Source organism: Salminus brasiliensis, chromosome 9 (genome assembly GCF_030463535.1).
Source record: "Salminus brasiliensis chromosome 9, fSalBra1.hap2, whole genome shotgun sequence".
Taxonomy (NCBI): domain Eukaryota; kingdom Metazoa; phylum Chordata; class Actinopteri; order Characiformes; family Bryconidae; genus Salminus; species Salminus brasiliensis.
In genome coordinates, this window is record NC_132886.1 from 29516090 (window position 1) to 29532719 (window position 16630).

Consider the following 16630-nt stretch of genomic DNA (forward strand, 5'->3'; position numbering starts at 1 on the left):
GTAATGAAACTGAGATCATCAAACAGAGTCACCTTTTTTAGTTCAGCATCTTTATTTAAACAACAGCAAAATCTGACAACTGTGATTTTTAAAAGCAGCAAATAAAAAAGCAAGAGAAAATATTCAGTGCTTTGTGTCCAAGATGAACTATATTAATGGGTATAATCAAAATGAATCATCACTCTGGGAAGTTTAGACGCACTCATATCTACATTGTTTTTATGAGACTTGAGATTTGTTCACTTGTTCTGGTCTGGTGGATTCACTGCTGACAGACTTGCTGTTTCCAGCTCTCCTCTTGTACAGCAGGACACACACGGCGCAGAAATACACCACGTTCTTCCCAAGCAGTGCCATATAAGTCACACTGAACAGATACAGCTTGCGGACGATCCCAGTCGAACCTGCAGAAGAGAAATATAGATCATTAGTGATCTGATCCTAATGTAATGTACAAAATTCAGTCTCCATCAATCTGTTATAAAACAGACAGAAAGACAGAGAGAGACTTCCCAACTCTGAAATTGCATTTTATTCCTGAAATGGAAATGGTTAGATTAGCTGTATTTTTTTTTTTACCATGGTCTTCTGATTGTTCTTGTTCTTGTTGTTCTTGTTGTTCTTGTTGTTCTGGGGGCTGACAGGTTGGGTCTGAGCCAGAATTTGGGTTGACCTCAGGTTGTTTCTCCTCCTCTGTAAAATACCAAAACTACAGTTATTTTTGTAATTATAGGCTCAGAATTCTCGACTAATTTGATTAAAAAATCTGGCTATGAAATATTTTGTAATTATAGTGAAAGTCACACCAAAAACAAGTTATCAAAATCTGAAATACTTGATTGATCCCAGATTAGATGTAAAATAAAAAGAACATTTTTATATTTACATGATTATAAATTATATGAATATAATAATAACAACAATAATTACCATTAATATTATTATTATATGTTAGTAAATAATTGTGTACAACATTGTAATTTCTTCAACATCAACTTTGTGTTGATCCAGAAACACTTGATAAATTGAATTAAACTAAACTGAAGTTACCATTTGGTGCCTAGTTTATACTCTGTACACTGATCAGCCATTACATTAAAACCACCTGTCTAATATTGTGTAGTCCTCTCTCTTGCTGTCAAAACAGCTCTGAGCTGCCACATGTTTTTACCACGGCCTTCTGCTTGAACTTGCTTTTTTGATCCAAATGAAATTCAATTCCAATAAAAGGCTAAAATAGTTTACATTGAAATGTTGTAATGAAATATGAAATATTTTTACTTAACAATCACATTTATATAATCATATTTAGTTTGAATATGCTCACTGCACTCATTATGATTAATTGGAAGCATGTGGCCTAATTGAATCAAGTTTATACTGCGATTTATTTGTTGTTTATTTGTTATTTGTTTTACTGTGATGTATTTGTTGTTCTGTATCTGTGTGTTTGTGTTTTATTCTTATATCCTGAGTGTTCTACAGGCAAAAACACAAGTCCTGCTCAGATAAACTGTTTTAAACATATTTTGTGGCTGCCAAAGATACAGGACTGTATATATGTATACTAATCTGTGACCTCCAGAAATATTGGCACATCTTATTTATTTATTTAGTTAGTTAGTTAGTTAGTTAGTTAGTTATTTGTTCCCTCTTTGAAAGGTACAGTTTCTCATATATGTTGGTGTAAGAAAAAGAAAAGAGGAGCAGGGCAGAGGACCGTTTACCTTTGGTACTTGCTGGGATGACGACACTCTCTTCTTTATTTTCACTGCCGTCGTGTTGGACGGAGCAGGTGAACGTGTTAGAGCTTGCTCTCTGCTCATCTATGATGAGCATGCTGGTCACTCTGGCCTCTTTACTGTCTTTCTGCTCCAGAAGGTCTTCTCCCTCTGACAGTTCCATGTTCTTACCACTTTGATCCTTCCATGTGAATTTCACCAGGTCTGGAAACATGTCTCTGGCCTGACACACGGCAACCATTTTCCCATCTCTTGTCTTGGACATTGGGTACGCTGACACTTTCGGCTTTTTTACTTTTTCATCTGTTTCAACACAGAAAGTTCCAAACACTGAGAGCACAACTTTGGTTTATGGTGCATTAAAGAGGTTTTTCATCAGGACTGTTTTAATCAAGAGTTTAATTTCAAAGCCCTGTATAGCCTATTCATTCACAGCTGTTTTGGTTATTGGTGATTAATTCACAAAATTGTAGGTATTTATTGTAATTATATAATGGTTATTCATTCATGTATAAGATTAAAATAAATCATAACCAAAGTTACCTGTGCTTAAGTATTAATATTTATTGATTTATTTTAATTACTTTTCTCTTTTTCAAAACTTATACATATTTGGTATATTTGGAATATATTTTGGAATGGAATATGACAAATCTAATCAAGAAAATAAAGGGAAACTCTCCTCCTCAGCATTGGCTGGATTGCTGTTGGTTGAATACTTTTGAAAAACATTCTCCATATTTTAACAATTTTCATCATTATTAGAATGGTGTTATACATTTATCTCCAACCAGTTTGAGCACTTTTTGGGCAAAATTGCACGTTTTATTGTTTTTGTTGGTTTTCTTTCAGTAAGAATAAGTGAATAAATAGTTTGTTCAATGTAATTCTGCATGTTTTTGACACAATTTCTGTTGATTTTTTTTTTTATTCAACATGTTGGAAAAATACACCAATGTGTTTGTGTTACTTTTTCACACATTTTGCAATATGTACAATTAAACTACTAAACAACAAATATTATTTTAGAATGTGCAGAAAGTGTGTTCTCTGTTCTCTATTGAGGAAGCCAAGCACTTAATTTCACCAGGGGGTGCCCAAAACTTTAAATCAAACTGTATATGGCACATACATTTTTTTAAATTATTGTTTTTTCCACAAAAGATTGAGTGTTGACAATAATACTTAATCTTAACATCTGTACTCTTACTGTGTTAAATCTTCCTGTAGAGCCTGTTTAAATGACATCTTGTTGATTTCTTGCTGAAAATAAGTTACCCTACACATATTTTCTGTAATTTCCAGATCACAGTGCCTGTTTATCATCATAATTTGACATATTGGAAAATTTTATATCAAATGTTTTATTATTTTTTTCTAAAATGTTGAATTGTGCAGAAATATGTAGAAAATGTGCAACTTGCTTTCACATCACATTCACATCTTGCTTGCACAAACCTTTGAATTTGATTGTATGTACATACAGATAAAGTAATTTATGAACATGTTGTATACATATCTTTAGCCATACACTCTAAGCAAAACAGATTCTTTGACTTCTTTACCAATATTTGGACCCTTTTTGTGCTGCTATATAGATAGATTTTTTAAATGTTCACATACAAATCTAATTACAAAATAAATTACTGATTCAAGAAACTCTTTAAACAAGCAAAGAACCATTTAAGCATTTATAGAGTTCTGTGAGGTTTCATAGTTCTATATAAAAGTTTCTTTTACTTGTTCATAATCTTGCAGTAGGCTTTGAAGAACTTTTTTTTGAACGTTTTTGACTTTTGGTCACATTTCAGAATGTGTTTGAGTGTTTTAAAATCGCAGGTTTTAACTCCCATTATTTGTGACTATTTTTAACCTTACACAGACACAAAACAATCTTACATACAGCATAGTTTTTCACATATTACATTTAAGTTATAGGAGGGTCTTGTAGATGATTTTTTTTATTTCGAAATGTATTTATATTTATGTTGATTTACACATTGTAAACAACTACAATTATTACAAATTATAATATCTAAATACATACTTTAAAAATAAATTATTAACATTTTCAATTGCAAGATGATTCTAGACATACAACATCAAGGTACTATAATAAAATTATTGACCAGAATTCATCATGTTTAAAAAGTCCTTACTTGTTCAACTACTTTTTAAATTGCTTTTAAGTAAATAATATTTCCTCTAAAATGAACTTTTATCAGTAAGATAAAACAAATTACAAGAAAAAGTGCATTTACTCACCATGTGCCGTTTACATTTTCTTTAATTATTAATAAGCAGATACATGTAAACAACACATGGTTTGACTCTGCATATTTGTTGTTTTTTTACTGAGATAAAGTTGTGTACATTTAGATGTAAACCAAGACCAATTCAGACCAGGTGTTTATTCAGAATGTGTCTGCAGACAGTGAGCATATAGCACCCATTTCCCCACATGCACTGCAACATTTAGAGCATCTTCCAGACTTCCAGAAACTTTTTAATATACACTTTTCTTACCATGATTAAATGAATGGTTGATTTTGTGAATATCAAATATTAGAAACATTGTAACAAAGTTTCGCATAATACTAATCATTAAGCCTGTATTTACACACACATGCAAATAGATTAGGACATTAATTGTAAATTGTTTGTTAGTATTACTTTGCAGAACATAAAATGAGAACTGATTTACTAAAGTAATTGCATTAATTATAAGTTGTGTTCTAGCTCTAAATATTTTAGAAAAGTGTCTAAAGCCACACTTACAAATATTGTATAAGTACAACTTCTAACAGCAAAAAAAATAGATACAGCCTTTTCCAATGTCACAAACTCATTCAGTCTTTAGATTTAATAGTGTTGAACTTTTGCATGTTTTCTCTTTAGCACATTTAGCACATAAACAGTATATATATAATGCTAATTTCTTACCTGTTACATAAAGTCTTGTGCCAGAGCCGAAGACTTTCTCATTAGCCACAGTGCAACATTCAAGAACAAAAAGTGCTGAGACATAAGCTAAAGGTACATTTCAGCTTAACTTTATCGATAGAAGACAAAAAAGACTAGCAGTTCTCAAGAATTCAGCATTTATATTAAAATCATTTATCCGACCACTAGGTGCTGCCATGTAAACTCTTCATTTGTCAAGTGGAGCTTAACTATGTGTATATGTACATCACACTCATGCAAGAAAGACACATGCTTTCACCATAAACACCGTAACCCATGAACACCTGTTTTTGCTTTTGTTTTATTGTATCACGCTGGTAGTCTTTTATGTCTTTTCAGTGTCTTTTATGATAGTATGTCCATACAAATACACACCGTAGTGTGATGAATATCACCAGGTGCATGGTATATAGTGTATTGCAGAATAATACATTGTCAGTTTAGAGATTATCACTGAATTTATCAGCTTGCTCAGTTACCTGCTTTGACCCTTTTAACTGCAGAGACTGATTCGCTGCAAGCAAAGTACATGCAAATATTAGCTTACACATAGCTTACACATTGATGCAATGTTTATTTCGATATAAAATAAATATGTAGTTTTTGAACTCCATGACCTTCACCACCTATATAAAATATTTACATCCAAATAAGCGGAGTAAAAAAAAGTAGTTCTCTATCTCTCTCTCTTACCATTATCTCCACCCCTGTTTTCATATGCTAGCATGGCATGTATTTTAGCCTGGTTAGCTCTCAGTGTGTTATTTATCTGCTCAGTGCACAGTGCTACACTACATTATTCAGTTCAGAAATAACAAAAAGTACTTTGTTACCAACACAGTTCTCAGGATGACTCTGGAGAAAGATCTGTTTGAATATGATCGATATTCACAGGTGATGTTCAGGGGAAATGAGATGATGACCAAAAGCATGTTCTAACTGACTTTATCTAAATAAAACAATGTTTCATTTTACCAAATACACCATGATAAAAAAAAAAAACATTTTTGTACATGTCTATGCAGACTGGCTGATCACAGTTAACTGGTTAATATTCCCGACCACAAGTCGATCTAGTAACCCTAGTAAATTAACTATAAATGACTGCTTTAGTTATCATGTGCTTTCCTCTTCATCAGTGGTTGTTAGTTAGGTAGTTAATCAGGGAGATATTCACCACACATACAGTCGTACCGCTCAAGTGTTTCACTGAGCACACTGAGCACATCATCCACACTGCAGGCTACAAAGCAAGTATAAACATGAATAACCTGAATATGATTAACCTGTAGATTCCCCTTGGTTTGGTAACTTTTATCAATAATTTATAAATAGTATAAATAGTCCCCCTTGTGAGTCTTGGTTCCTCCCTAGGTTTCTTCCTCCAGCTCTGAGGGAGTTTTTCCTTGCAACTGTAGCTGTTGGCTGCTCACTGGGGGTCTTAGTTTTTTCATCTTTTTATGTTATTTATTTTTATTTTTTTCTGTCTTTTGCCAATTACTGACTGTGTAAAGCTGCTTTGTGATAACAACCGTAAAAAGTGTTATACAAATAAATTTGACTTGACTTGACAGTGGCACATGTTTTAAACCCCACTATGAAGGAGTGCACTTGGGTGAACTTGGGTGAAACTGACCTTGCACTGCTTCCTCAGCCAGCTGATGTTGCTATTTTGGCGTCACCTTCATATACAGTGGGGGGGGGGAAGTATTTAGTCAATCACCAGTTGTGCAAGTTCTCCCACTTAAAAAGATGAGAGGCCTGTAATTGACATCATAGGTAGACCTCAACTATGAGAGACAAATTAGAAAAAAAATCAGAAAATCACATTGTCTGATTTTTGTCTGTCTTTATTTGCAAATAATGGTGAAAAATATTAGGTCAATAACAAAAGTTCCTCTCAATACTTTGATATATATCCTTTGTTGGCAATGACAGAGGTCAAACGTTTTCAGTAAGTCTTCACAAGGTTGGCACACACCGTTGCTGGTATTCCTCCATGCAGATCTCCTCTAGAGCAGTGACGTTTTGGGGCTGTCGGCGGGCAACACAGACTTTCAACTCCATCATGCTCCACTCCAGTGGTCTCCCATTTTCTGATTATTGCTCCCACAGTAGATTTCTTCACACCAAGCTGCTTGCCTATTGCAGATTCAGTCTTCCCAGCCTGGTGCAGGTCTACAATTCTGTTTCTGGTGTCCTTCGACAGCTCTTTGGTCTTCACCATAGTGGAGTTTGGAGTGTGATTGTTTAAGGTTGTGGGCAGGTGTCTTTTATACTGTTAACAAGTTCAAACAGGTGCCATTAATACAGGTAATGAGTGGAGGACAGAGAAGCCTCTTAAAGAAGAAGTTACAGGTCTGTGATAGCCAGAAATCTTGCTTGTTCGTAGGTGACCAAATACTTATTTTCCACCATAATTTGCAAATACATTTTTTAAAAATCAGACAATGTGAATTTTTTTTTCTCATTGTGTCTCTCATAGTTGAGGTCTACCTATGATGTCAATTATAGGCCTCTCTCATCCCACAAGTGGGAAAACTTGCACAATTGGTTACTGACTAAATACTTTTTTTCCCCACTGTATAGTCATTTAGTCTGCTGGACTAAAACGTGCTGGACAAATGTGACTTCCCAGAGATCATGTAGTGTTCATTGGTCATGTAGTTACCAACACTGTGAAGTTCCGGCCCACTTGCTCAGAAGTTACGGCCTTTTCATATTACAGACGCTTTGTTAGAAACTTTGCAAAGCAGGCTGCACCTCTGCATCGTCTAGCTGGGAAAATCGTGCTGTTTGAATGGATGAATGCTTTGAGTGTGTGACTGCTTTCCTCTGCCCCTCTTGTGACACCGGTGGTCCACATTTGATAGGAAAGTCTGGGCCATTGTATGGGCAGTGCTAGAGTTTTAACACTACATTGGGCCGTCTACATTCCCAGTATAACCGATGATCACCCTCTGCTGGGCCACCCTGTGCGTGGACTGTGATATTGACTTGATTAGGCGATGAGGTAGGTGGGTGCTAAAGCTAAGCCCATTTAACTGGGTTATCGTCCACAAGGATGATTCTCGTCCCTGAATGCAGAGGCGCCTGTCTCACCAGATTGCTTTTGTGCATAATTTCACCAGGGTTCGGATGTAAATCAAAGTCTAGTTTACTCCCTCTCACACGACGGCTCTAAAATTAGGTAACTTCAAAGGGAGGATGTAGATATTACCTGTCCATTAGATGGTCTTTTGTGTGGCACCGTGCTTAAGTCTCCTGCAGGACAGAGACAGGTGCAGATAGTGATTCCCAGACACCTTGTGCCTTGTCTGCTCCAGCATCTCCATGGGAGACCTACTTTGGCTCACTTTTCAGCTGAGTGTGTCATTACTGAAGGTCATAAGACGCTGGTGTGAACGGTGTGAGGCCTGTCAGTCATGCAGGTCCCCAGCACCAAAACATAAAGCTCCTATGATAGACCTGCCCCCTTCAGGGTCAGTGTGCTAGTAGGACCCCCCCCCCTCTATGTAGAGATCTGCACAGTCACCAAAACATACTGAAAAATCACATTTCTTAACAATTTCCAGTGAAACAGGTTTTTATGATGTTTTTGAAATACATACTTTACTTTACTAGTATTTTGTTCTCTCCACATTCAAAGATCCTGGTCTGGCATAACTGCCTGGTGGTGTCAAAGATGGAGAGACTTGCTTATAAGGATTTTGGCATGTCCCAGACCACCTTCAATGAGCTTTTCCCCAGGATACCTAGTTAGTCCAGTAAGTTTAACATTTCAACAGTTAAAGTGCAGTTTATCTAAGCTTGACTACAATTTAGCTCCACATAATGAGCAGAAAGTGTAATCCAGCCTTCTCACAAAACATCAGAATAAGGGTTTAAAAACGATTTCTGGGGGAAAATAAAAAATGGTCCTATTAGCACATGGAGAACTACCTGAATTAGACACTGGAGATGGAAAGATAGTTTAGAGGAGAAACATTAGATGAAAAATCTGTTTCATCACTGAAACATAAGGGGATGGGAGCAGGTTCACATCATCGAAAACCAGCCAGTAGAGGCGCTAGACCTGTGGTTGCTTCACTTTTGAGAGACGTTTGCGCTGTCCATGCTTTCTACAGTCACTGGGCACTGGTCTTGTAAATGTGTTTTTTTGCACAGTATAATTTTGTTGCGAATAAAAAATAAATAAAACCAAAGAGAGACATTTTAAACAAAAGTAGGGTTTTGACAAATCAATTAAGGCTGAGCTGAATGTGGTTTGAGTGATTTGAGAGAAGTGCATGTTTATGTACAGTATATTTCCTGAAACTATTTGGGAGGTTGACTATTGACTTCTAGCATTTGTTAGCGATGTAGCAAAGTATACACTTGAAGTAAGGTTTTTTTGCTGAACAACCCCTTAAAATTTAAGAAACAATGTTGACTAGATAACAAAGCATTAGATTTGTTTGAGTGCATGTATGATCAGGCCTGATCATTGTTTAATATTAAAATACAGATGTGTGGCTTAATAGGTAGTGACCTATTCAGACATTGCCTATAATATCTTCCAGATTTATGTACTGAGGGATATACAATTTATTTGGGCAGAGTTCTTGTACAGGACGTGAGTAGTTACTCTCACTGTGGCCGTCCCAGCAGGCACAGTAATACACTGCTGAATGGCTCATCCTCAGTGTATCTATCTTCAGATTGTAAGCATTAGACCTCTTGTCCAGCTTCACAGTGAAGTCCTTTGCCTGGGGATGGTCAGAGTCATGAGTAAGGCCACTGCCGTCTTCTTTAATGCGGAGAATTCTAGTGAGAGCTTCGCCGTCTTTCTGCTGGTACCAGTGGACATAGTTGCTACTGGACAGTCCAGTCACTTTGCAGCTAATAAAAGCTCTCTTGCCCAGCGACTTTGTCAAGAAGAGCTCAGTTTGCTCCACGGTCAGTCCCAGTACAGCTACTGTAATCAGTGTTAAAACAGAAAGTAGTTATCGTAGATTGCTTTTTAATGTTTTCACTACAACATGGAAAAACAATAGACTTAGAAAAGCTAAGCTAAACAGTGCCCTCCCAGCCATCAAGACCTTCATCATATCTTTGATATGACTTACCTAGGACTGAAGAGGTAAGAATGATGTGAATGTATAGACGCATATTTCAGTGAAGTTATGAAGTGGTGTATATGTTTAATGCCACGCTCTCTCTCCTGTACCTTTGCGGTGGAGTTTCGTAAACTGCAGACTTATCAGACCGTCTAGCCTAAAAGTCCTGGTGTCATTTCCTGTAGCGTAAAGCTCAGCCGCTAGTATTTTGTGCATGTGATGTATGGGCTGTGTCTTGCTGTGGTAACCAATCCAGCAGGCGCAGAAGTAAGTGGCAGAATGCTCTGGCTTTAAATCAGGGATTTTCAAAACAAAACTGTGGATTCCTTTCCTTGCAGATTTCAGGTACTCAAAACCACGGTCATTCCTGGGAGTTCCATCGTTGATGCCCACGTATTGGACCCTCCTGAGTTCATCGTCCTTCTTCTGATACCAGTGAATGTTATTCTCGCAGTTTGCTGAGAACTTGCACTCTATGATAGCAAGCTTAGCTGCAGGCTTAGTCATCAAGAGTTTCTGTTCGAGCCTCTCAGCACTGAACACTGTCGGAGGGATAAAAACGCTTCTTGGGTTAAGCAAGCGCCTTGAGCAATCTGTATAACACTGGACCGATGACTACGTCACGGTAGCTAATGATAAACACTGTGGCAGAGATGCTTGTGTTACTAAACAGCCCAATAGCACCAATAGAGGATAAATACCAAACCTTATGAAAGCAAAAGTGCAATTAGACATGGCCTTACCTGTGCTAGTGAGGGCAGTAAGAAGCAGAGAGGAGGTGATGGGTAGAAGCTGCATTGCTGTGAGAAGATGCTTGACACTGTGCTCAGCAGATGTGTGGGGCATCACACAGTAATGTGTACCAACAGGGAAGGGAGGGGACAGTGCAGTTCTCAGTGCTGGTTTGTCCTAAAATGAGGTTAGATTACGTGATCAGGTCAGGTTTTTACTTGTTGATGTGTGATGTGGTTCAGAGTCTAATAAACTCTAATAAAAAATTGTAAAGGATGGGATTTACATCTGTAAGACTCTGTAAGACTCTTTACCGGGCCTGCGGCCTGTTTAATGAAGCTGTAACTCTTACTCCCGCTTCACAGTCACCATTGAACCCCTGGGTGAAAGCATCACCACAGCAAGCGAGAAGAAAAGACAAGTGGGCATTGTTGGTGCCTCTCCTGCCCAGCGATGGACAAATCTTCTAGAGCACTGTATTGAAAACCAGTGAAACCGATAAGGTTAATGCTGTGGACAAGTAGCAGTACCTTGCAAGTGACCCAACTGCCTTTCAAAATATACATGAATGACCTGTTAATTAATTAAACTCAGCACAGTGTTAATCATCATCCAAGGTGGAATAGAAGTTTCACTTGCAGAGACAGTGGGGGCCTGTGGTCGAGCAGCAGTTGGAGGAGAGGGTAATGAGTAATGGCCTGCACCTGTGTGCTGGTAACAGCAGCCTACTTGTGTGAGTGCTCTTGCTTCAGTTGGCTGTTGGAGACTGCAGAGAGAGGGGGGATGACACAGAGTCTTTGACTAAAAGCTCTGTGAGCAATGACGAATTGTCTTTAGATGAGAGAGAGGGTCAGACTTTAGCCCTTCCAATGTATTTTCAGTCTTCTAGTGTATGTTTAGCAGAATTCAGTTCATGAGGTTCAGAACATTAGCTTTGGATGAAGCTGTAAAGCTGAGCATGTTGTTTAGACGGCTGGTGTATGCACAACATATACAGTGTGTATAAATGGAGAAGAGCTTTCTAAAGGTCAAAAAAGACTACTCAAACATTTTGGATGATGGGATATGCAGTTCTAGGCCAAAGGTCCTCAATTTGTAACTGATGTTCTGAAAACACTGCATGAAGGTTGTTCTCTGAGCAGTTCTGGAGGAGGTTGTGGGTAAAATAAGAAATGAACAGATGTATTTGTGGGTGCTTCCTCTCATATACATGGTTCTGAACGAGACGAGGTGATCATTCTGGCAATGTTCCTTAATAAAGTATAACATACAGCCCATGGGCCAGAACTGGCCTCATAATCCGACCCGCCAAATAACTTGGCAAATAGCTGACTTTTTATTTAAGTTGCTCACTAAAATAAATCCACTCTCCCTAAAGCACACTGACCTGTAGGTAGTTTAGGAGGGACGACAGAGAGTCAAACTCAGCAGCAGGACCAATCAGAATCTAAGCAAGCTAAACGGTGCAACTGCAGCTGAGTCAGTGGGCAATCTGCCTCAGTTTACTAACCCAATAAATCATTTTTGCAAAACTAATATTATACACTTTTTCAGTTTGTGTTTCACACTGTAAAATTTACTACACATATTTTTACTGCTACCTCACTAAGACAGGCTATTGGCAGATGGGTGAAGAACAGTAGATGTAAGAACAGTAAATATTTGCCATATTTTCTATGCGATACACGGTTTATGAACCATTGATAGAGTGATCAAAAGTCCAACACCTTCCAAACATTGAGCTTTACACATAATTTTAACCTCAATAAAATAAACTGAAAAAAATACAGAGCACTTTTAAAGTACAGCAGATATGATGGCATCCCCAGGGGCAGCTCATCACATCCAACCATTCTCCAAATAACAAGCATTTACATATCTGTCTGACAGAGCTCTCTAACCCCCTTACAGACACCCGCTCCTCCCTGAGGTAAAGTGGAGGTTGTAGCACCATTACAGTGAGTTTAACAATGGAGAAGACACAAGTGTTCAGGGAGGAACAGTCCACCACACTGTACAGCGCTCATATCACAACAGCTCCCTCATTTAGTTTCGACAAACAGCCCCCAAACCACGCCCACACACGAGTGTCAGAATCCACAAAGAAAGTTTAGGCTCAGTTATAAAAGCTCCTGCTGGATCCCAGCATTTTCCTGTTTTCAAAAAAATCCAACACAGTAACAGTCAGCCCTTTGTGTATTTAGAAACATCATTATTATATGGTATTACATATTTTTGAGGTACTGTATGACTGATACACTTGTTTGGAAATACAAACCGGATTCCAAAAAAGTTGGGACACTAAACAAATTGTGAATAAAAACTGAATGCAATGATGTGGAGATGGCAAATGTCAATATTTTATTCGCAATAGAACATAGATGACAGATCAAAAGTTTAATCTGAGTAAATGTAATATTTTAAAGGAGAAATATGTTGATTCAAAATTTCACAGTGTCAACAAATCCCAAAAAAGTTGGGACAAGTAGCAATAAGTGGCTGGAAAAAGGACATTGAGCATATAACGAACAGCTGGAAGACCAATTAACACTAATTAGGTCAATTGACAACATGATTGGGTATAAAAAGAGCTTATCAGAGTGTCAGTGTCTCTCTGAAGCCAAGATGGTAAGAGGATCACCAATTCCACCATTGTTGCGCAGAAAGATAGTGCAGCAATACCAGAATAGTGTTACCCAGCGTAAAATAGCAAAGACTTTTAAGTTATCATCATCAGCCGTGCTTAACATCATCAAAAGATTCAGAGAATCTGGAACAATCGCTGTGTGTAAGGGTCAAGGCCGTAAAACTCTACTGGATGCTCGTGATCTCCGGGCCCTTAAACGTCACTGCACCTCAAACAGAAATGCCACTGTCAAGGAAATAACAGAATGGGCTCAGGAATACTTCCAGAAATCATTGTCAGTGAACACAATCCACTGTGCCATCCGCCGTTGCCAGCTGAAACTCTACAGTGCAAAGAGGAAGCCATTTCTAAGCAAGCTCCACAAGCTCAGACGTTTGCACTGGGCCAGGGGTCTTTTAAAATGGAGTGTGGCAAAATGGAAGACGGTTCTGTGGTCAGATGAGTCACGATTTGAAGTTCTTTATGGAACACTGGGACGCCATGTCATCCGGACCAGAGAGGACAAGGATAACCCAAGTTGTTATCAACGCTCCGTTTAGAAGCCTGCATCACTGATGGTATGGGGTTGCATGAGTGCTTGTGGCATGGGCAGCTTGCATGTCTGGAAAGGCACCATTAATGCAGAGAACTATGTTCAGGTTCTAGAACAACATATGCTCCCATCTAGACGTCATCTCTTTCAGGGAAGACCCTGCATTTTTCAACAAGATAATGCCAGACCAGATTCTGCAGCAATCACAACATCATGGCTACGTAGGAGAAGGATCCGGGTACTGAAATGGCCAGCCTGCAGTCCAGATCTTTCACCTATAGAGAACATTTGGCGCATCATAAAGAGGAAGGTGCGACAAACAAGGCCCAAGACGATTGAACAGTTAGAGGCCTTGTCCCAACTTTTTTGGGGATTTGTTGATGCCATTAAATTTTAAAACAACATATTTTTCCCTTAAAATGATACATTTTCTCAGTTTAAACTTTTGATCTGTGATTTGTGTTCTATTCTGAATAAAATATTAGATGTTGGCACCTCCACATCATTGCATTCAGTTTTTATTCACAATTTGTTTAGTGTCCCAACTTTTTTGGAATCCGGTTTGTATATGACTGGTACATTTGTGAGGTAATAGATAATGAGACTTCTACTCTGGTATATTTGTGAGGTAATAGATGACTGGTTATTTGTGAGGTAATAGATGATGAGACTTCTACTCTGGTATATTTGTGAGGTAATACATGACTGGTTTATTTGTGAGGTAATAGATGAAGAGACTTCTACTCTGGTATATTTGTGAGGTAATAGATGATGGGACTTCTACTCTGGTATATTTGTGAGGTAATAGATGATGAGACTTCTACTCTGGTATATTTGTGAGGTAATAGATGACTGGTTATTTGTGAGGTAATAGATGATGAGACTTCTACTCTGGTATATTTGTGAGGTAATACATGACTGGTTTATTTGTGAGGTAATAGATGATGAGACTTCTACTCTGGTATATTTGTGAGGTAATAGATGATAAGACTTCTACTCTGGTATATTTGTGAGGTAATACATGACTGGTTTATTTGTGAGGTAATAGATGATAAGACTTCTACTCTGGTATATTTGTGAGGTAATAGATGACTGGTTTATTTGTGAGGTAATAGATGATGAGACTTCTACTCTGGTATATGTATGAGGTAATAGATGAATGGAAAGGCTTTCTCTTTTTTTTTTTTTCACCAGTGTTTTCACTTTTGGTAGGTAGGAGAAGTGTCCGGCTTTTTGTCACGATGGTGTGATTGCAGTAGCATGACCGTCTGCCACATCAGTACCTCATGCATATGTGCTGGTGTGACCGGAAGTTTACATACACTTATCATGGGCATGAATATCATAGCAATACATGGAGTTTCAGTGATTTTCTTTGAACTGTTCTTTTTCTGGGACAAAATGATTGACAGCATGCATTTGTATTTGCCTCACTGGCACTGCTGTCGAACCCTGTAGCTGCTCTGTACGTTGTGTAAATAATTCTGGGTGAATCAACTAATAGAAACCCTTTAAATGACTTGGAATAACTTTCTATTTTACATCAACTAATGAAGTTAAGACCATTTATTCCTTCATACATGTTTTTCTTTGGACAGTGACAATATACTGCATAGTTTGCATATACTACTATATGTCCTATTCTATTGGCAATGCTTCTCTACAGGGACTAGACAAGCTGTGTGTGTGCATTTGCACATATGTGTCAGTAATGTGTGCAAGTTAAAGAAGCGGAATGCCTTCATTAGAAGGGGTGTGTGTATGTGTGAGGAGAGAGAGAGACACACACACACACACACACACACACAAATACCTATAGTAGCCCTCATATAAATGTTTTGGGCACCTGGAAAAGCCTTTTATATGGGCAGTAATATAATATATATAGTATATATATATATAATGAAAGAGTGGGGGGGTGTAGGTGGCAGTGCTCAGTTTGGGACGCAGCCCGGGTTTGTGTCTTGCTCCTCTGCTGCAGTTCAGCACGGTGCCATCACCCTTCCACACTGCGCAGTAATACGTGGCGGCGTCCTCCTGTACTATGCCCGAGATGGTGAGAGACATGCCCTGGCCACTGACCCTCCCGTTGAACCTCGCAGGAATGCCGTTCTCGTTGGTGGCCGATGTGGACCCAGCTGGAAAGTGCATAATGCGGCGGATGATGTCTCCCGGCTTCCCCCTGTACAGGTGGAGGGGATAGGAGCTGAGGGAGATCGAGGGGTCCACGTTGCACTTGATGATCCTGTTTCTGCCGCTCCGGACGACATCCCAGTCTTTACTGTAGGAAATCTGCGCTGTAACACAACCTGGAAGAGACAGAGAGGAGATCCGTGCGCCTCAGTGAGAATCACCCTTCAGCTAAAGCTCGATAAACTCGTTAAAGTTAAGGAACTCGAGCTCACCTGTCCACAGAAGGACAACAGCGGCCGTTATCAACATGCTCATATCTGTCTGACCGAGCTCTCTAACCCCCTTACAGACACCCGCTCCTCCCTGAGTTAAAGTGGAGGTTGTAGCACCATTACAGTGAGTTTAACAATGGAGAAGACACAAGTGTTCAGGGAGGAACAGTCCACCACACTGTACAGCGCTCATATCACAACAGCTCCCTCATTTAGTTTCGACAAACAGCCCCCAAACCACGCCCACACACGAGTGTCAGAATCCACAAAGAAAGTTTAGGCTCAGTTATAAAAGCTCCTGCTGGATCCCAGCATTTTCCTGTTTTCAAAAAAATCCAACACAGTAACAGTCAGCCCTTTGTGTATTTAGAAACATCATTATTATATGGTATTACATATTTTTGAGGTACTGTATGACTGATACACTTGTTAGGAAATATATGACTGGTACATTTATCAAGTAATACATGATGGGACTTCTACTCTGGTATATTTGTGAGGTAATACAT

The 16630-nt window shown here is 38.5% G+C and overlaps 1 protein-coding gene across 1 annotated transcript; it reads right to left on the bottom strand.

The window, feature by feature from the left end:
- Positions 1 to 50: 50 nt before the first annotated feature.
- On the bottom strand, positions 51 to 16274 carry LOC140562774 (uncharacterized). Its single transcript, XM_072688633.1, has 8 exons — positions 16122 to 16274; positions 15685 to 16025; positions 10549 to 10714; positions 9916 to 10347; positions 4686 to 4781; positions 1728 to 2045; positions 580 to 693; positions 51 to 404 (listed from the first exon to the last, which is right to left on the bottom strand). Exons 1-8 carry the CDS (start codon positions 16162 to 16164, stop codon positions 220 to 222), a joined length of 1695 nt encoding a protein of 564 aa, XP_072544734.1. The 5' UTR covers positions 16165 to 16274; the 3' UTR covers positions 51 to 219.
- Positions 16275 to 16630: the final 356 nt, after the last annotated feature.

Bases quoted from the DNA above. Each gene is read 5' to 3' on its own strand.
- LOC140562774 (XM_072688633.1), bottom strand. From the start codon at position 16,164: ATGAGCATGTTGATAACGGCCGCTGTTGTCCTTCTGTGGACAG. The intron at 10,348-10,548 runs GTAAGGCCATGT...TCCCTCCGACAG, and splicing joins TACTGCCCTCACTAGCACAG to TGTTCAGTGCTGAGAGGCTC. The intron at 4,782-9,915 runs GTACAGGAGAGA...TAAGCTGAAATG, and splicing joins TACGAAACTCCACCGCAAAG to TACCTTTAGCTTATGTCTCA.